General features: G+C 39.4%; 2 protein-coding genes across 2 annotated transcripts; one reads left to right on the top strand and one right to left on the bottom strand.

The window, feature by feature from the left end:
• Window positions 1-539: 539 nt before the first annotated feature.
• Window positions 540-11,711, bottom strand: LOC105390493 (zinc finger protein 37). Its single transcript, XM_048621890.1, has 15 exons — window positions 11,543-11,711; window positions 11,047-11,160; window positions 10,736-10,942; window positions 10,425-10,608; window positions 10,019-10,167; window positions 8,441-8,569; window positions 8,187-8,275; window positions 7,488-7,610; window positions 6,996-7,103; window positions 6,210-6,330; window positions 5,800-5,882; window positions 4,238-4,355; window positions 3,596-3,700; window positions 2,263-2,397; window positions 540-951 (listed from the first exon to the last, which is right to left on the bottom strand). The coding sequence occupies exons 1-15, from the start codon at window positions 11,648-11,650 to the stop codon at window positions 847-849; spliced, it is 1,878 nt and encodes a 625-aa protein (XP_048477847.1). The 5' UTR covers window positions 11,651-11,711; the 3' UTR covers window positions 540-846.
• A 473-nt stretch (window positions 11,712-12,184) lies between these two features.
• LOC105390472 (activin receptor type-2A) lies at window positions 12,185-18,862 on the top strand. Its single transcript, XM_011561777.3, has 5 exons — window positions 12,185-12,546; window positions 12,803-13,710; window positions 13,932-14,299; window positions 14,556-14,703; window positions 15,064-18,862. Exons 1-5 carry the CDS (start codon window positions 12,492-12,494, stop codon window positions 15,226-15,228), a joined length of 1,644 nt encoding a protein of 547 aa, XP_011560079.3. The 5' UTR covers window positions 12,185-12,491; the 3' UTR covers window positions 15,229-18,862.
• The last annotated feature ends 57 nt before the right edge of the window (window positions 18,863-18,919 follow it).

Here is an 18,919-nt window from a genome sequence, read left to right as displayed (position 1 = left end):
AAGACGAAGATTTAAATTTGTTTTACACTTTTTTTAATATATAATCAGTTTTATTTTATAGTCTATGGCTTATATATTTAATCTAATTAGAACACTATGACATCACTATGGGCATAAACAATACGCTGTCAATGTCAGTCCGCCATATTTGTTTACATGATTGTTGGATTCTATTGCAAACGACTATACATATGTCACATATCTGCCGAAGAACCGATAACCGTTGGGGTAGACGGGTTCTCGAGTGTAGACCACGAACAGGCAAACGCAGCGTGGGACGCCCGCTGGACTGACGATCTTAGGCGGGTAGCCGGTAGTGGTTGGATGAGGAAGGCCGAGGACCGAGTGTTGTGGCGCTCCTTGCGAGAGGCCTATGTCCAGCAGTGGATGATTATTGGCTGATGATGATGATGATATCAACAATAAAATTCGTGTCGCACTTCCACATTTGTGTCGTTCGTAACGCTTTAAAATTGAAGTACAAGTGCCGCATATTTAGGATGAGGTTAAATAATAATAATGGTGTATTAAATCAGTACTTGTGTAAAAAATATCAATTTTATTGCTTATAAATATGTACATAATTTTTATTATTTAAGGCAGTTTAAGCTATTATAATGCAGCGTGGGTAGCCCCCCGACCTTTAGACGATCTAAGACAAGCTGCCGTCAATGGCTAGACGAGAAAGGCCGATGACAGATTATTCGCAGCTTAGTTCGCTGATGATGAAGCGAAACGTCCACCGCCACCTAAACTAAGTTATGTGAGTAACTATGTGAGCTAAATTTAACTAACTTAGTTTAACCGGCCGTGGACATTCGACTTGAAGCTTTGATTGCTATGCGACTAGCTGTTGTCCGCGGGTGCGCCTGCGACGGTGAGCGAGATGTCGAGCGGCACCTCCCAGCTCGGCCCGGCGGCCGCCATTATTGCTGCGCCGGATTTCGACGTCTGAAACAAACGATGTACTTTAATAAAGTAATATTTTTTAAAGTAATGTTAGTCAGTCTCATTTCTGATAACACTTATCTAACAGACCAATCCTTTCACCACTGTTACAAACACTCTAGCCCAGCTGCCGCTACACGGGTTCGTTATGAACGTAGATAAACGTCACTATATCGGGATTCGCCATAAATACAGCGCTGTGATGGGTGGAACGTGAATTAGACGAGTTTATCGAGGTCGATAATGAACCAGTGTAGCAGCCGATGCTCTAGTATTTGTCACCGACACTCTAAGAAAAGGGAGTGTTGGCAACACAAACTCATATATTTCGTTGATCAACTTCTTCTGCACACTGTGCATATTGTTTTCATCTAATAATTCATTCAATTGCAGTCCATCTGTATAATCAGCGTAATTAATCAAGTGTACACTGTAGAGACCCGCTTAGCTACATGGAGATTAGTTACCTTTCCCTTCCGATGCACTCGCTTGTAGTGGTTGTAGAGCGCGGCCTCGTAGCCGCACGCGTTCATACAAGCATTCATTGTAACGCGTGGAATATGCACGCGAGACGCGGGAAAATGGCATCCAATCATGCATGATGAAATCCGCATGCTGTTAAAACAGCCTAAGAGCCGCTTAGCTACATGGAGTTTAGTGACCTTTCCCGTCCGATGCACGAGCTTGTTGTGGTTGTAGCTCTAGTATTTGTCACCGACACACTAAGAGAAGGAAGATTAGATTCTTTCGTCGTCGCTGTGTTCCTAAAACGCGGTCTGCTGCATATTTATATTTACACTTATTGCGCATTAGTCCATGAGCATTTCATTACCTACCTATGCACTCGCTTGCAGTGGTTGTAGAGCGCGGCCTCGTAGCCGAAGGCGGCGGGGCACTGCGCGCAGCGGAGCGGGCGCGAGCCGCGGTGCGCGCGCATGTGCCCTTCGAGAGACTTCTTAGTCTGCGAACAGCGCACTCGTACGTTGCCGCTGCTCTAGTATTTGTCAACGACACCTTACTTTCATCGTCGCTGAGTTCCTAAAACGCGGTCTGCTGCATATTTATATTTACACTTATTGCGTACTAGCTGTTCCCGGGCGCTTCGCTTCGCCTTAAAAAGTTTTCCCGCGGGAATTCCGGGATAAAAAGTAGCCTATGTTCTTTCCCAGGGTCTAGACCATATGTGTACCAAATTTCATTCAAATCCGTTCAGTAGTTTTGGCGTGAAAGAGTAACAGACAGACAATAATTATTATTAAAATAATATTAGTTAGGATTAGGATAGGATTAGTTCATAAGCATTTCTTAAGTCACCTTTCCCTTCCGATGCACTCGCTTGCAGTGGTTGTAGAGCGCGGCCTCGTACCCGAAGGCGGCGGGGCACTGCGCGCAGCGGAGCGGGCGCGAGCCGCGGTGCGCGCGCATATGCCCTTCGAGAGACTTCTTAGTCTGCAAACAGCGCACTCGTACGTAATTATAAGACAATACAGTGCTCCAAAATTGATAATGCGCATACAAATCTTTGACAGATCGGTTGTTTTCGATTATGTGACACATGATATTGACTCCTATTTCTTTCGAACGAGGTGCAAAATGCAAGTGTTTTTTTAAGGCTCTTACGATTTAATGATTCAGATGTGAAGATCTGCATGTGCATTATTAATTTTGGACAAGTGTACTCTTTATTTGCACCAATGGAAAATAGTACAAAATACCATTTACAAACTAAACAAAAAGGCGCCCTTATTACTTAAATCAATGTCTAACAGACAACCTTTGGATGGAAGTTGTCATTAGGTTACAAATGAGAAACTGTGTTGATTTGTCTTTCAAGCTGTAGGCTGGGATATATAGTTAGATCATAAGGCCGTTATAGCGAAGTTCAAGTTAGCGCCATCACAAGAGACTGGCAATACAGAAATCCATAGCAATTAGTTAGATCTTTAACATGGTAGGTATTTGACAGTTAGAGTGGAAAGTCAAAGGTTTTTATTGCAGTGAATTCGATTTCAGTGCAGAGGCGCGAGCATAGGATTCGATACTATTTTCGAATCTACACGAAGGGTCGCTTTTACCAAACGCTAAACGTATTTAAATCAAATTTTAAATACATTTTGTACTAACTGACAGACGTATGATAGACTACTAAATACGTTTAGCGTTTGGTGAAATTCCACCTAACATGGAAAAAACAAATGCCACTTTTGGAACTAACAAATTTGCCTTACATTTTGACAGTGACATTTGACGATACGCAACGTAAACGGAGGTTTCGAATCCTGTGCTCGGGCAACAGAGGCGCGAGCATAGGATTCGATACTATTTTTTCGAATCTACACGAAGGGTCGCTTTTACCAAACGCTAAACGTATTTAAATCAAATTTTAAATACATTTTGTACTAACTGACAGACGTATGACAGGCTACTAAATACGTTTGGGGAAATTCTACCTAACATGGAAAAAACAAATGCCACTTTTGGAACTGACAAATTTGCCTAACATTTTTACATTGACATTTGACGATACGCAACGTAAACGGAGGTTTCGAATCCTGTGCTCGGGCAACAGCTGACAGGACCAGCAGAACGGAGCCCCCGGTGGGGTAGCACCCCGGTAGTGATATAGTAAAACACAAACTACACTTACGGTATAAGCCTTCCCGCAAGTATCACACACGTGGTTCCTGATCGCCTTGCCGTTGCGATGCACCATCCGGACGTGCGTGCGCAGCACCGGCCGCGACGCACACGCCTGCGACACAGAGTAGAATGAGAAAGTCAATACAATAATTAACAATTACTTTCTTCAAAATGAAAGCTCATCCTTTCAAGATCAGCTGTAGAATATTCTATAGTTTAGTTATTCATATTTGTTTAAGATCTCTCTCTCTCTTCTTTGTTATAAAGAAATGTAATAAAGAAATAGATTCATTTTTCTTTTTAGAACTAAGCCCTAAGACCAGTTTTTAAATTTAGCATTTTACACTCAAGTGCAAAGAAACAGTTCCACTTACAAAATTCCGACTCTAAATGGACTCAATTTCTTAAAACATTTACTAGAATGTTTTAATAAAATGTTAACGTTTTTAGTTGGTAGTATTCAGGTGAGCTTTTAAATGCACTTCAATATTGCAGACGGCGTCATTAAGCTAGCTTTTTCCGTTTAGGAAAAACTTGATAATTTTCTGACTGGAAAGTTTTCATTGCCCGTGAGTGTATTTAGGGGAAATCTAATTTAGGAATAACATTATATATAAGAATTAAATTATAAATCTAAGAATCTACTTACGAAGTTGCAGCCGGGCTGCGTGCAGCGGTGTGGGGTCACCTTCAGGTGTATGGCTGCTCTGTGCTCTTCGAGTCGAGCCGCCTTCGCGAATTTCTTGTCGCACAGTTGACACTCGTATCTGAAAGAGGTTATTTTGTTTGAAAAGAAAACATGACGTTGGGTGCACAGACTTAGCATTTGTTTTTGGTGAAAGATAATATACTTATATTATACCCCATCCACACGCTCGGCGAACAATGGCAAACAGCAAACAGCAAACAGCAAACACTGACGTGTGGATGGGTGTTTGTCGTTGTTTGCCTGTTTGTGTTTGTGTTCGCCAGTGTTCGGCATCGGTGTCGGTTTTTCTTGCCAGATCAAAGGATGTTCGGCAAACAGTTCGCTACGTATCCACACGTCTGGCAGCGGTCAGTATGCGCGCTAGCATTGCGGGAGGCGGACGTATCAACACTATCAACTTGCTACACTTTTTCGTTGGCGCGCATTTTTTTTAATGTATGTTCACCGATTACTCCGCCGTTTATGAACCGATTTTGAAAATTCTTTCTTTTTTGTATTGGGTTGAGTCCCAAGTGGTCCCATTTTTTTTCAGAATTTTATCTCACCCCTAAGGGTAAAGGGGTAAAAACAGGGTATGAATTTCCATTTTGGACACATATTAACCGATTCTAATGAAATTAAAAACATAAATATAGTTCTTGTAACAAAAAAATATGATGGTGACCTTGAGCTGATCTGATGATGGAAACGGAAGGCAGTCAAGGGAACTCCTCAACGGTATATAGCAACTACCTCGTGTTTAGGCTTGAATGATTCGTATTGATTAGTAGGACTTTTTGGTATCATTTGCATCTTACTTTTGATTAAAAATTATTGCAAATAAACTAAAAACTATAATACCTATAAAATAATAATTAAAAAGAAGTTTTTAATTTTTTTTAAAAATTATTATTATTATCCCATCATCGTCTTTGCTTTCTTCTTATTTTCCTTTTTTCTTTCTCTTGCTTTAATTTATATAATAAAAATATGTCAACCCGAAAGTAATAGCTCGTCGTCCGCCGTGTTTGCCGGTTCGGAATGTTATGAGCGTTCGCCGAGCATGTGGATGGCTGTTTGTGTTCGGTGATTGTGGTTGGTGTTTGTGACTTTGTTTGCTGTTTGCCGTGTTTGTGACAAACAGCAAGCGTATGGATGGGGCTTTATTATATATTCATGGTCATATCGGACAAATACTGTATTCATTCTCATTTTTTACTTGGCATTAAGGGTAAACAATCTTAGTGTGTATTTTTGTTTGAATTTATTTAAAAACTAGGTTTTGAAATAAAACATAAGAACCAATTAAATACAACCTAGCGAAAATTTACACTTTCGCAATAAAACCATTTAGTTTAGCTGTAGTTTATTTGTTTACTAATATTTTGAAAAGATTGTTTATCTTTTGTGCCAAGAACGAATGCAATTATAGGTAGCCTGTTATACATATGTATGCTTGTACTGATCCTAAGTTAATTTAATGATGAATTAGTTTTTATAACGATTACTAGCATTGTTCTTACTTGAGCTTAGCCGGGTCGATGTGCTTCAAGTTGTACTTCATGTGCCCGTAGTACGACATGCGATTCTTGAATGTCAAGTCACACTGAAACAATAAAAAACATTACTTTTTGTTCAAAAATTAAGTTTTTAAAAGAGGATGATGGGCCCTAACCTGTATTTATAGAAAGAAAGAAAGAAAAAAAAAAATTTTTCTCTTAAAATATAAAAGAGCCCTTTTTCTTTCTGAATGGGGATAGTTTTTACAGGACTCTCGTCAAGAATGTATTCATTTTATGACGAATAAAAATATTTTATATATTTCTTCCTTTGATTCTCTGTTCTGGCGTTGGCGTGCAATTAAGTAGCCATAGACACCAACAAGTGAAATATCTCTTTTCACGTTTATCACTATAGCATTTTGAACTCTAACCTCATGGCAGTAGAGGTGCGCGGACTCGAGGTGCGTGACGAGGTGCACCTCCATGGCCTTCTTGAACAGGAACAGCTTGTGGCAGCGCGGGCACTCGTACTCCTTCTCTCCTTTGTGGATGCTGAAATACATTTTTTTTCATCAACTTTTCTGGGCCTCAAGTCTGCTAAGGATTGGCGGATCAATGCTGTGTCCTCTGAATGGTTTTCCGACTTTACGTATCCGTTTTCTCTTGGTTAGTGAGTCCCAGTAGTGCGATATGAAACACTTATTACTGTTTATTAACGTTAGTTCTTTAAAAAAGGTGCAATAAATATTTCCTAAAACGCAGATAATGAATACCTACAGTGCGAAACCCATGCTGCCGACACACAACTGTGCCGCTATTCCTTAACAGACTTGGGGCCCTGGGGCAGGCCCAGAAGAAGATGGCGGGTTGACCTGGTTATATTGTAGGAACTGAAATGAGGAGGCCATGGACACTTAACTTACTGCTGGACAGATAAGGGTTGAAAGGGTCACAAAAGTCGTCATTCTAAACAACTTAAATACCAATACGTTTGGAAAGGTAATGAACTATTTCTTAAGTATTTCTTTGCATAAGTCACATTACCTATTACCACTTGACGATGACATGAATAATAATTAATCAATAAGAGCTTGTGTTTCAATCGATAAAATATTGTTGGTTTCATAATATATCTTCCACCTTAGAGCCATAGGATCAAACTGTGCTGCGGGTGGTTCATTATCATTTTTGTAGACTATACAAATGTAGGTACTCACAATAGATGTGTCCTCAGCGAGGAGCGGTCGGTGAAGGACTTGCCGCAGATCTCGCACTTCTGCCGCTCGCTGTGCACTTTCATGTGCACGCGCAGCTTGCCGAATGTACTGGAATTGTGAGAATCATATTGCATGTATTGCATCATATTATGTATGAGAGACCTTTAGCAACAAGCTATTTATTATGTCTCTCATTCTGTCTCTCTCTCTCTCTCTCTCTACTAGCGAATCTTACTTTTCTACGCAAATTTCAAGAAACACTAAATCAAAATGTTTAGTAATTATTAATTAGGGTAAGGTATAAAGGGTAGTGCAGATTAGCCAAGTAGACACGCATAAGTTGTATGGTATTTGTATGCTACCAAATCCAGTGTTTAGCACCCTTATAGATGCCGCACCATTATGATGTAGGTTATGTAGGTAACTATGTAAACTTGGTCTATTCAACACAACGCCATCTATCGGCAACTACACGAACTACCATCTACTCACGGGGCTACATGATCACAAGCCGAGCAGGCGTGCGTGGGCGGCGCGGAGCCGTGCGCGCGCGCCACGTGGTCCGCCGCCACCGCCGCGCGCGACCACGCCGCGCCGCATAGCGCACAGCGCCATCTGTTGGAGGTGAGAGAATACTGAAGTAAAATTTATAACACGTCGAGCTGATTTTTCTATTAGCCAAATAAAAGTTCTCTGGGGAATAATTCTGATGCTGTCGCGTCTGAATGTTTGCATTAGACACTGACAGCATAGATTTTATTCGTCAGCTATCATTTATCTAACTATTGAAAAATCAGGCCTTATTGAAATATTGTCTCTTGTCTCAAATACATTTATGTAGGCCTGCCAATCGGTAAATAAAAATAAAAAATAAATAAATATGTGGGGACATCTCACACACGGCCATCCGACCCCAAGCTAGGCAGAACCTGTGTTATGGGTGTCGGACAGCTGATATATCTACACAAATACATAGATAGATAGATACTAAATATAAATATCAACACCCAAGACCCGAGTACAAATATCTGTCTTTAAACAAATATCTGCCCCAGCCGGGAATCGAACCCGGGACCATCGGCTCAGTAGTCAGGTCACTAACCACTACGCCATTCGGTCGGTTATATTATACGCGATATCGTAGCTTATTACGCTACTTCAAAGTATTTAAGAAGTGATCAAATATCTCACCTGATTCGATGTCTTCTAGTGTGGGCTTCTAAGGCACGGGTGTCTTTGCAAACCACCTTACACACGTGACACAGCTCTGAGCCCGCAGACTGAAACAAATATCTACATAAAACCACATGCCTTTCAATATTGACGCCTATGCTCGCATTCTAGTAAATCTCGCCGGGGGGGGGGGGGGAACATTTCAAAATCGGATTGATAAACATTATGCCCTATAATCAAAATATAGAATCAGGCAATCGAAATACACTAACCTGGTCATGTTTCTTCATATGGTTCTCTAGTTTACTCCTGTGGTTGAAGCCTAGAATGCAGTCGAAGCACTTGTACTCTAGGCGAGTGAAAGCCTCATTAATCAGGCCCTTTCGGCGTTCTTCTTCTACCTGAAATCATTAAATTATGTAGAGTCATATATGTACAAGAAGAAGAGAGAGGACAAAATATAAACTTTTGTTTCAGTGATTTCAATAATTCTTACTCCATTTTTTTTTTTTTTTTTTTTTTTTTTTTTTTATTTATTTACGAATCCAACAGCGTAACTTAAATAACATAATTTTTAATATATGCACACAGTAAGGCCAATGATAGGATTCACAGGTAATGTAAAATAATAAACATTATCACGGTCGGGTACCTGCACACTTACTACTTAATCTAATTTTATATTATATGCTACATAAGTAATTGAGTGACATTAGTGTGTTTTTGCCAAAGGCTGCGCTCAGATAAAATTAGTTAATAGACAATAATTGAAGAGAAAATTATATAGGTATCTAAATTATGATATGCAAAGGTAATCTACAAAAGGTGTCATAGTTAGTACTCATAAGAAAGGATGGTGTTATGCAAAACTGTGGGAGGAAATCGTAGAACTGCAACATACTTGGAGAAATGCTTATCCATATATTGTACAAAAATATAAACTTTGTAAGTAATATTAATAATATACTTAGTAATAGGTATATACTTTATAAAAATAGTTAATATATAATAATAATAAAATAGTTAAAGGTAGGATATCTCGGCTCTGACAAATCATTCACTCTTGAACAGCATCATCTACAAGCATTTGGATTATATGGGATTTGAAAGTAGCTTTTGAACAGTTGAAAATATCTATTTTAGAAAATAATTTATTGTATGTTCTCGTTAGCCTTGTAAGCACGGAGTTGGCTGCGTAGTTGGTGGAACAAAATGGGACTTGGAACAGAGGTGTGTGGCGAGTACGACGGCGCGGGGTGCAGTACCCGATGCGACCAAGCAGTTCGGGGCAGTCCACTACGTTACGTACAATGTCGTACAGCAGACTCATGTCTAGAACTGTACGACGTTGGTCAAGTGTTAGGAGCCCGTTTTCACGACATCCGTCGCTATAGGATTTCACGGACTTCTTGAAACGGTAATTTAAGTGATTGACAAAAATTCGTTGGATGCGCTCAAGTCTATTTTTGTAGATGACGTACTGGGGTGACCAAACGGGACACGCATACTCGAGTAAGCTTCGCACATACGCATAGTATACTATCTTAATAGTGTGAGGATTATTAAAGGGTTGGCATGTGCGCAGTACGAAGCCCAGATTTTATAAGCTTTTACAGTAATAGCATCGACATGTTGATCAAATAGTAATTTATTATCAAGCAAAACACCTAGGTCCCTCACTACATTGACCCTATTTAGCTACTATATTAGGCACTAGGTATCCTAGAGTACTATAGGCTGCTTGGCAACTCTTTAATGTTAATGCAAAGCTCGTGCAGAAAAGCTAGCATATGTTAGGCCTGAGTATATTAGGCACTCGCGTTGTATATTCGTAGAATAGATGACAATACCTCGTCCCAGCTGAGCAGTATCAGCTCCACTTGTCCGTTGTTCATGTTGAGTTGCTCCAGCTTCCTGCTCGCCTTCTTGTTCACCACCACGCCGGTGGCCTTCTCAGGGCGCGAGCGCTTCTTGACTGTCTTTGTGACTTCTTTTGTGCCTGACAATAATTGTATGTAAGTCTAAAAGTGGTTAACATTTCATGCTAGAAAATGAGTATTTTGATCTATGATGACTTACAGGCATCAGGATTTTAGGTGATTTATAAATAGTATTTTACATAAATTTCATTACAATAAATTAAACCATATATCATGGAGCTTTGGAACTTTTGTTACCAATAAAGATATTTTGTATTTGTATTGTACTTTAGTTGGTGCAGCAGATATAAATGTTGCAATAATTATAATATATTACCTGCACTATCTTTTTTCCTTCTTCTTTTCTTATGATTGTCATCAACCTTGATTATTCCAGTATCTTGTAACACATTTTTAGGCTTCAGGGACAGTGGCTCATCATCTGAATCATCAAAGTTTTCTGGTGTATGTACTTTTACATATTTTTTATCATTTTCATTATAATCATTATGAATATCAGCCTGAAAAATAAAGTAAATTATCAGTGCACTGGATCATAATATACTTTTTATAAATTGAGGTAGATAATTCCAGGATACAATAATGAACATTTGGTTGAAGCAATTACTAAGCTGAAACTAAGGATACCTTGAAGTCTTCATCATCACTAACAGACCCACTCTTCACATAATCCACAAAGCATGTGTCTAGTGTGACTAGATTGTCTAAAATTTCATGTTTAATGGCAATGGGTTGTCTTGCAGTCTGTGTGACCACTCCATCCAGGTGTGTCACTGCTGGACTGTTTGTGATGCATTCTGTGTCACTGATGCAGAGGTGTGACAGAGTATGAGACTGTAATAAAATGTTATTTTATTCAAAATTTATTTCAACTGACTTGCGTACACAGCTTTCTGTATAATAAAAGGAAATCTTTAAAAAATCATAAAAAATGTTACCTTTACATTGCATAATGACTTATTGATAGTTTTTACTCTTCTCTTAAATTTTATAAATTTATTAATTAATGCCACACACTCCCAGCACAGGTACAGCGGCTCTTTACAGGAGTTCTGAAATTAATGATTGAATTATAAATATGGGTAAAGTTTATAGTGAAATTTCATAAAAACCCCTCTATAGATTTCACAAAACAAAGCAATATAAAGGTATGTAATCTTAGATTTTTTTTTATCCGTAGGGCAATTAAAGTGAATATGTAATTCTTCTTAGCGTATTGGCAATAAACACTAGTGCTGGACCAGTCTAAAGCCAGTGTAGTGAGTGGTGAAAGCATTTAGCCAGTCAGATTCGCGTCACTCGCCGACTGTCCAGAGTGCACCAAATTTATATATGGTACAGTTGATTGGGGGAGTCTCACTTCATGGACATATTTGGTATAGCCAATATACATATATATTTCTTAGATTTGAAGTAAGTTCCAGAATTTCTGACCTCGTCCTCAAGTAAACCTAAAAACAGGTTTCTAAGTTCTTCTTTTATAAGCGTGAGCTTCCTGTCTATGCTTAAGCAGCCTCTACATGTAGTAGTATTTATATCCATGTTTAATAAATAACAACATAATCGCAATACAAATTATAATTTTAAAATTACAAACACAATTACACAAACAACCACAACAAAAATATTTATAAACAATTTTTTGACAGTTGACAGTTTGAATAAGTTACTCTATGAATAGAACGAAGCCACCGCTTGAGTAAGGGCGAGGCATAGAACAACGCGGACTCGGGTGACCATTCATACTCAATGGGGCGAGGCCCCATTATAACCGAACCGCACCACACCACAACAACAGAGCCTTGCCTTGCTCTTATCTAGAGAGCAGCAACATGATTGTAATTCTGAGAAGTGACGCGGTGGACGATGGACCAAGCGGAGTTATGATTTCTTTGTGCAGTGCACCTGCAGTGAATGTGTGGGTGGTGGTGGTAATAGTGACCGACGCTGATCGTCAGAATAATAACATCTCGTTTTGTTGCTCTGTGATTTTTTTAAGTGTTGCCAGTAGTATTTTATTTTATTTTATAAAAAAATATTTTAAAGCTTGTAATACTTTTAAAAAGTTGAAAAAAAATCAAAGCAAAGCAGTGTTTCGGAAGGAGAGCTTTTTTGCTTATTTTTCGAAAATCTAATAAAATTCTGAGATTCCCTGTGATTTTTTATAATGTGACTTCTTCCAAAGTAGTGTGTGGTTTGAGTAATGTGAATTCGTTTTATGATCGAGTCTTCATTGTGGAAATTTGATTGTGCGTCGACATCGTCATGTACTTATGTTGGAGAATTCCCAAATAGACGTTTTATGTCGGGGCCGTGTATAAAAATAACATTGAAGTGTCGCGACGGGTCGGTATAAGTTGTGTGGCGTGATCAATCCTCAGCTATGGGCGCGGAAACCTCCCCGCGACCATTTATTCGTATCACCTTGCTGTTGCTCGGTATGTATGCAAACATTGTAAACAAGACGTAGATAAGATTGTATGATTTGCCTCACTTCCGCACCAGTCTCCTGCGATAGATGTGATCAATTATGTGCATCTTTTATCATACATTATTCCATAGCACAATACAAAAGCCAATAATAGTAATAACAAGATTCATTTCTATGTATGCTGCCCCTGATTATTTATAGATGCCCTACATTTAAGACCCATTTTGCAGTATTGAAGTTTAACACATTCTTCCTCATTTTAGGTCTCCATGCATCAACATTAGCAGCACCTCCAGCTGAGGAGTCCAATCCTCCACGAACTAAAGGGGATGGCATAGAAACACATTACTGTGCCTTTTACAATGAGTCTCAGCCCCTGCCCTGCAGCCCCAGCGAGGACCCAACGTGCGTGCCGGCGCCCCCGGAGCGCGAGGAGTGCGCCCCCATGGAGGCCGACAAGAGCAACCACTGCTTCGTACTGTGGCACTATAACAACATCACCGGAACAGCAGTTGTCAAGTTCAAGGGTTGTTTCTTGGACACAGTTGCATGCAATGACAGAACATCAAGCTGTCGGCTCCACAATGTAAAGACAACCCTACTGCACTGCTGCTGTGAAGGAGACATGTGCAATGCCAATGCCACCTTCCCAGGACTAGAGGCAGGGATGACCCCTAGCACTGAATTACCACCTGAAAAAATACCTGCATCACCAGCATCATCAGGAGAAGATGACACTAAAGCTGTGATTGCATACACACTGACCCCTCTGTTCTTGCTGGCAGGAGTGTTGGTTGGATGCTACTTGCTGTACAGAAAGCGAAAGGGCAGTTCCTTTGCTGAGCTAGCCAATGGGGAGGCCTCATTGTCCCGGCCTCCATCTGCTGGTGGTGGGTTGGACAATGAGTCGGGAGTGCTGGTCAGTCAAGTGAGTCTGTGTGAGGTGAGGGCCAGGGGAAGGTTTGGAGCCGTGTGGAGAGCCAAACTCGGCAGCCGGGATGTGGCAGTGAAGGTGTTCCCTCTGCAAGACAAGCAGTCCTGGGTGGCGGAGCAGGAGATCTTCCGCCTCCAGCGCATGGACCACCCTGACATCCTGCACTACATTGGAGTTGATAAGAAAGGAGACAACTTGCAAGCTGAATATTGGCTTGTCACTGCATATCATGAAAAGGTAAAAACATTTTTTATGAAACATAACAATCTGAGCTCCATAATATACAAACAGTTCAACAGATGGCCTTATCATTATCACCAAATGATTATTAATCTAATTTTTTTTATGACTACTAATTTATAGGTTTTTGCTCACAAGTTCATCTAAAAGTGATTTCATATCTTTGTTTATTTCTATCAATTATTTTATTTTTAATCACTAACATCAACATTTCCCAGGGCTCCCTATGCGACTACCTCAAAGCCCACACCCTAACCTGGGCGGAGGCGTGGCGCATCGCGGCCTGCGTGTCCCGCGGCCTGGCGCACCTACATGAGGAGGGCGGCGGCAAGCCCGCCGTCGCACACCGCGACTTCAAGTCCAAGAACGTCCTCCTCAAAGCAGACATGAGCGCGTGTATAGCAGACTTCGGGCTAGCTTTAGTCTTCCTACCTGGCCGCGGCTGTGGTGATGCCCATGGGCAAGTGGGGACCAGGAGATACATGGCTCCTGAGGTGCTGGATGGAGCTATCAACTTCACTAAAGACGCGTTCTTGAGGATCGATATGTATGCGTGTGCGTTGGTGTTGTGGGAGATTGCGTCTAGGTAAGCATGAAAATAATTTAGTTCCATAACTTTTCCGCGCGAATTTCTCGTTGCTTTTAAATGGTTTTGCGTGGGGATTTCGAGAGTAGCAGAAATGTAATAGTAGCTTATAGTAAACAAGAATTTTATAGCTTTAGACTGGTTTTTTGGAGCCTACTTGACACAAACAATGAAACCTTTACATACCCTTGTTACATTCTCACACCACACTACAGTGGTAATATACCGCGAGTAAACCACGCTCCATACACTCCAGATGCGACGAGGGTCCGCTCCAAGCGTCGCAGTACCGTCTCCCTCTGGAGGAAGAAGTCGGAGCGCACCCCAGCCTAGAGGACATGCAGGACGCGGTCGTCATCCGGAAACTGCGGCCCCACATACCGCAGAACTGGAGGGAGCATCCGGTTCGTATATTTGTTAAGAAATGTGCCTACTAGAGTGACATGTCAAGACAAGTGTAGCTTGTGTATGTCGTACGTCCGCACCCTGGGCAGTCAGTGACTGGTGACCCATTCATTTCACCACCCCTCTAATGTATGCCCCGCTACAAAGCTTCAGATGCATCATCTCTCCCGCCACTAAACTAGGTCACCGGTCTGATTCATCCAAAAAACTTCCTTACTACCTTCCTAAGGTCGTCGGTCCAGCGGTCCGAAGGGCAACCGACGCTACGCTGTCCTGTTTGTGGCCTCTGCTAGAGAACAGATACCTCTCATAACCCTCAATGTATCAATATTATCTGATTACAACAACCAACCCCACAGGGCCTGGCCGTCCTCGCCGACACCATGGAAGAGTGCTGGGACCACGACGCGGAGGCCCGCCTCTCAGCCTCTTGCGTGCTAGAACGAGTGGTCTGCCAGCGAGCCGCCCCGCCCGTCGACACCGCTCCGCTGCTCATACACGAGCTGGCCAATCAGAACTGCTGACATACGGACCTTATGCTGCTGGATTAAAGAGGTCAGCGTGTAAAGACTTTTCGGCAGTGATTTGGTGTACCTCTGAATTTGGGAGGGTAGCGTTTGTGGGAGAGTGAAAGGATTTGTTTGTGGGTAATTAAACAGGTACATGGTAAGGGTGGGTAGCTAGTCTTTACAGACTATTCAGATACTCTATCGGGAATCAATTGGGTAACAATGAAAAGGTATGTGGCTGGATTTATGAAGCCAATGAATGTTTCCAAGTTATGGTCTGTTGGAACTGGTATTTCCAGTAAATCTGTATGTGTGTTGAATGTAAATGTGGGGTACAGAAACTATCATCTATTTTAATTGTAAAAGCATGTCATGAATAGGTTCGGTCATCTAACCTACTGCAATAAAGAGCATGTTTGTACTAGTACATATTAATATTTAGTCATTTTCTTCGGAGTGTCGTATGGCGACAGTGATATATGTTGGCGAATGGAATTCTTAGAGAAATTAAATGTCCTGAAGTGAACTTATAGAGCACATCTAGTTAGAAAATATATGAATTTATACCTACAAATGTGATGTATAAACTAAAGCATTTCTGAAAATCTATCCTATGTTAATATGAGAGACATAATCAAATGTTAAAATGCACTGAAATCGTAACAGATCAAAGATAAATCTAACTTTACCAACTAGCAAATGATCCATTGTGTCACAAACCAGTCTATAGAGATCTAGGTCATAGGTTAGGTCACGAGCTCTCCCGGAGCTGAGTACATACATACATTATATGCTCACCCATATGATACTAACTATGTATGTAGCTATGGTATAGATTTTCTCTAATAGTATTGATCCGTTCCTGTGCGGATTATAGTCTGAAGATCCTAAATGCTCCAATGCAATAAGAATAAAGTACCTACCTAATAAGATTTAAGGTGATGCTCGATCAATAAACATTCAGTTGCTGGTCAATAGCCTTGTATTTATTACAGTCATGAACTTGAGAGTCAGTTAGAGCCGCCTGTCTATGTAAATCTTCTAGTAAGATTCTGATACAGATGGGATGTTTGTTTAGGTCCCGTGCATTGAAGAGGACTTATTTTCTCAAAATTACCATACTTGAATAATGTATTTATGTTCCTTTGTTATCTATTCGTAATCACTAACACGATGTGTTTCATATTAGCCTTATTTTATATGACTCTAGTAATTTGCGTTTGGCCACGTTTTATTATTAAAAATCCTTTGTAAAGTCCATAAATATATGAATATTGAATAGTGTCGTTGGTGAAAAATAAGCGAAGCTATCTTTAAAGTACTTTCGCAATTATCAAAATCCACTAAAGTATTGACTTACTTACCTTTCTCGATTCTCGGTGATGTGAATTCACAAATCGCTAGCAGGTCGGCGCTAAGGCGGCGGGCACACTGATAGCGCTCTTTTTCGTACTCACAGCCTTAGGGTCCATTCACACAGCCACCGTTTTTATCGTGTTATGTCCTACTTGGCTATACGTGTTTTTTGTTTATGTATCATCTGATAGCATCAGTACATTCACCAAAATTATTATCAATTTTGCCTACATGTATGGTTTTTTGACAAATACAGCAAACATCCAATAACAAATACGTATAGCCAAGCGTGGTGCCAGAATTATGTTTTTATTCGGCAGTGGCAAATTGAGTTATAATTGTTATAAACGACCCCATTACTGTATATAGGTACTGTATGCAATGCAAACCGTCACTGCCATGTAAAATATCTGCAAAACGGATGCTGTGGTAATGAACCTATACATGAATTTTTATTTTTATAGAAATATGAATGATTATAATATCAAAGTTTATTTTGAACCTACAAATTATAAGCAAATAATTAACTTGTAAGTAGTACCGGGTGTAAGCTGTAAATATTAGAAAAATATATTTTGTAAACATTTAAACCAGTCCAATAACATTATATTCATTATAGTTTTATAAACTTATCTTTCGGTTTTACAATTCTTTGTATTTTTGTGGAATTAATCATAATAAAAAAGTATCATTCTAATTGAAAATAAAATTTTGCATAAACATATTATACTGCAAAGCTAGTGATCTGCATAGTGCTTTTATTACATAATGTAGTTTATCTTACTAATGTTTTTGATACGATATTTTGGTATTATTTCCTAAGTAAACAAATTTGTTATTGAGGGTTTAGAATAATTCTTTTAACGTAGTATTATGGAAATCTTGACTAAATTATTTTGACTAGATGTTTAGTAAATTTTTTTACAACATATTTTATATAATTGACCCCCATATTAATTATAGTAAGACTGGGAATTTATATTTAATTGACTATTTATTTGGTATAGTACCTAGGTATTTGGTCGGCCACTGAGCCATACAAAGTTTGATCCTAATAGATACGTAATGATTCTAGGTATTTTAAGTTACGAACCACAAACGGCGCCGTCAGATTTTACACAAATAGTTTGTTTTGGTCAATTAAATGTATCGAAAAGTCATCGAAGTAATACACTGGGGTAAAAACCTAATGAATTATGTTGAAGCGCCTATTTAGTGTATTTTTAATGGCTTAGTAATATTGTGTCTTAGCAACGCTAACACTCGCATGAACTGTGCTAGCTAAAGCAACGTAAATTATATCATCTAACACATTGTGATTGACTAAGCATATATTGTTATTATATCAAAGGGAATTTATTTTTTCCTATGCCGAGCGCATATCACCATACTTAGGCTAAGTAAAAAGTTGCCAAATGTAAATATTTGTTGTAAGTTAGCTCATAGTTTTTACTATTGATGGTTGTCAGTGTTTTAGACTGTGTACATGCACGTGAATGTATTAATGGACTTAGAATTTATATTAAATCATTCTGGATTGGTTAAATTTCTCAAATACCTACTAAGAATATATTTTTAATTCATTGATCGGTCCCTAGGTATTGATTGGTCTTCTGTCTTAACTGATCGACGACGTACAACTTGATAATTAGAACGTTTTGGAGAGGGACTCTATATTTACGCAAACGATATTTCAGAGCGACACGACCACGACAGCTGTCTGAAATTTGGTATTTCGTCAAAAGTAGCCCACCAGGTACCTATAATCAATGATCATCACAAAATGTCACACAAGTACACGGTGTTAGTATAAAACTTTTGAGATTAAAATTAGAGTTGTTTAGCATTATTATAGAAATAAACGAGAGCAAGTAAACTGTTTTAAAATATCCTTGTCTTGAATGTAGGGGTGTGTTTGGGGAAATCCTATGGATAATATGTTATGTATGTATTTTAAATAGGAAGTCTTGCGTAGGTATTTATAAGCATAGAATGACGACATCAACATTGGAGTTTCTGGTTGCTGCATGATGTTGCCATCTCTGCGTTTACATAATACCAGAAAAAATACATTTATTATTATGTGATTGCCTTTGTGATGCAATATTTGAATGAAATTATTAAAAATGTATACTAAGTATAGATTGTTTTGTAGGAATCTTGAAACAGTTTCACTGTATCTCTAATAGCATAAGTATGAAAATTATGTGTAGTGAAATAACAAATCTAACACAACTTTAATCAACATTGAATGTCTGTTGAGTTACTGTAACGAAATATATTTTCTAGAGAACGAATTCGTCTCATTTTATAGACTTATCCCTATTCAAAAAGCTCCTGGACCACTAAT

Source organism: Plutella xylostella, chromosome 6 (assembly GCF_932276165.1).
Source record: "Plutella xylostella chromosome 6, ilPluXylo3.1, whole genome shotgun sequence".
NCBI lineage: Eukaryota > Metazoa > Arthropoda > Insecta > Lepidoptera > Plutellidae > Plutella > Plutella xylostella.
Note: the sequence above shows the minus strand (reverse complement) of the source record. Positions and strands in the feature narration are given on the sequence as shown.

Bases quoted from the DNA above. Each gene is read 5' to 3' on its own strand.
- LOC105390493 (XM_048621890.1), bottom strand. From the start codon at position 11,650: ATGGATATAAATACTACTACATGTAGAGGCTGCTTAAGCATAGACAGG. The intron at 11,161-11,542 runs GTCAGAAATTCT...CATTAATTTCAG, and splicing joins TAGGTTTACTTGAGGACGAG to AACTCCTGTAAAGAGCCGCT. The intron at 7,104-7,487 runs GTGAGTAGATGG...TCACAATTCCAG, and splicing joins GCTTGTGATCATGTAGCCCC to TACATTCGGCAAGCTGCGCG.
- LOC105390472 (XM_011561777.3), top strand. From the start codon at position 12,492: ATGGGCGCGGAAACCTCCCCGCGACCATTTATTCGTATCACCTTGCTG. The intron at 14,300-14,555 runs GTAAGCATGAAA...CATACACTCCAG, and splicing joins TTGTGGGAGATTGCGTCTAG to ATGCGACGAGGGTCCGCTCC. The intron at 14,704-15,063 runs GTTCGTATATTT...CCAACCCCACAG, and splicing joins AGAACTGGAGGGAGCATCCG to GGCCTGGCCGTCCTCGCCGA.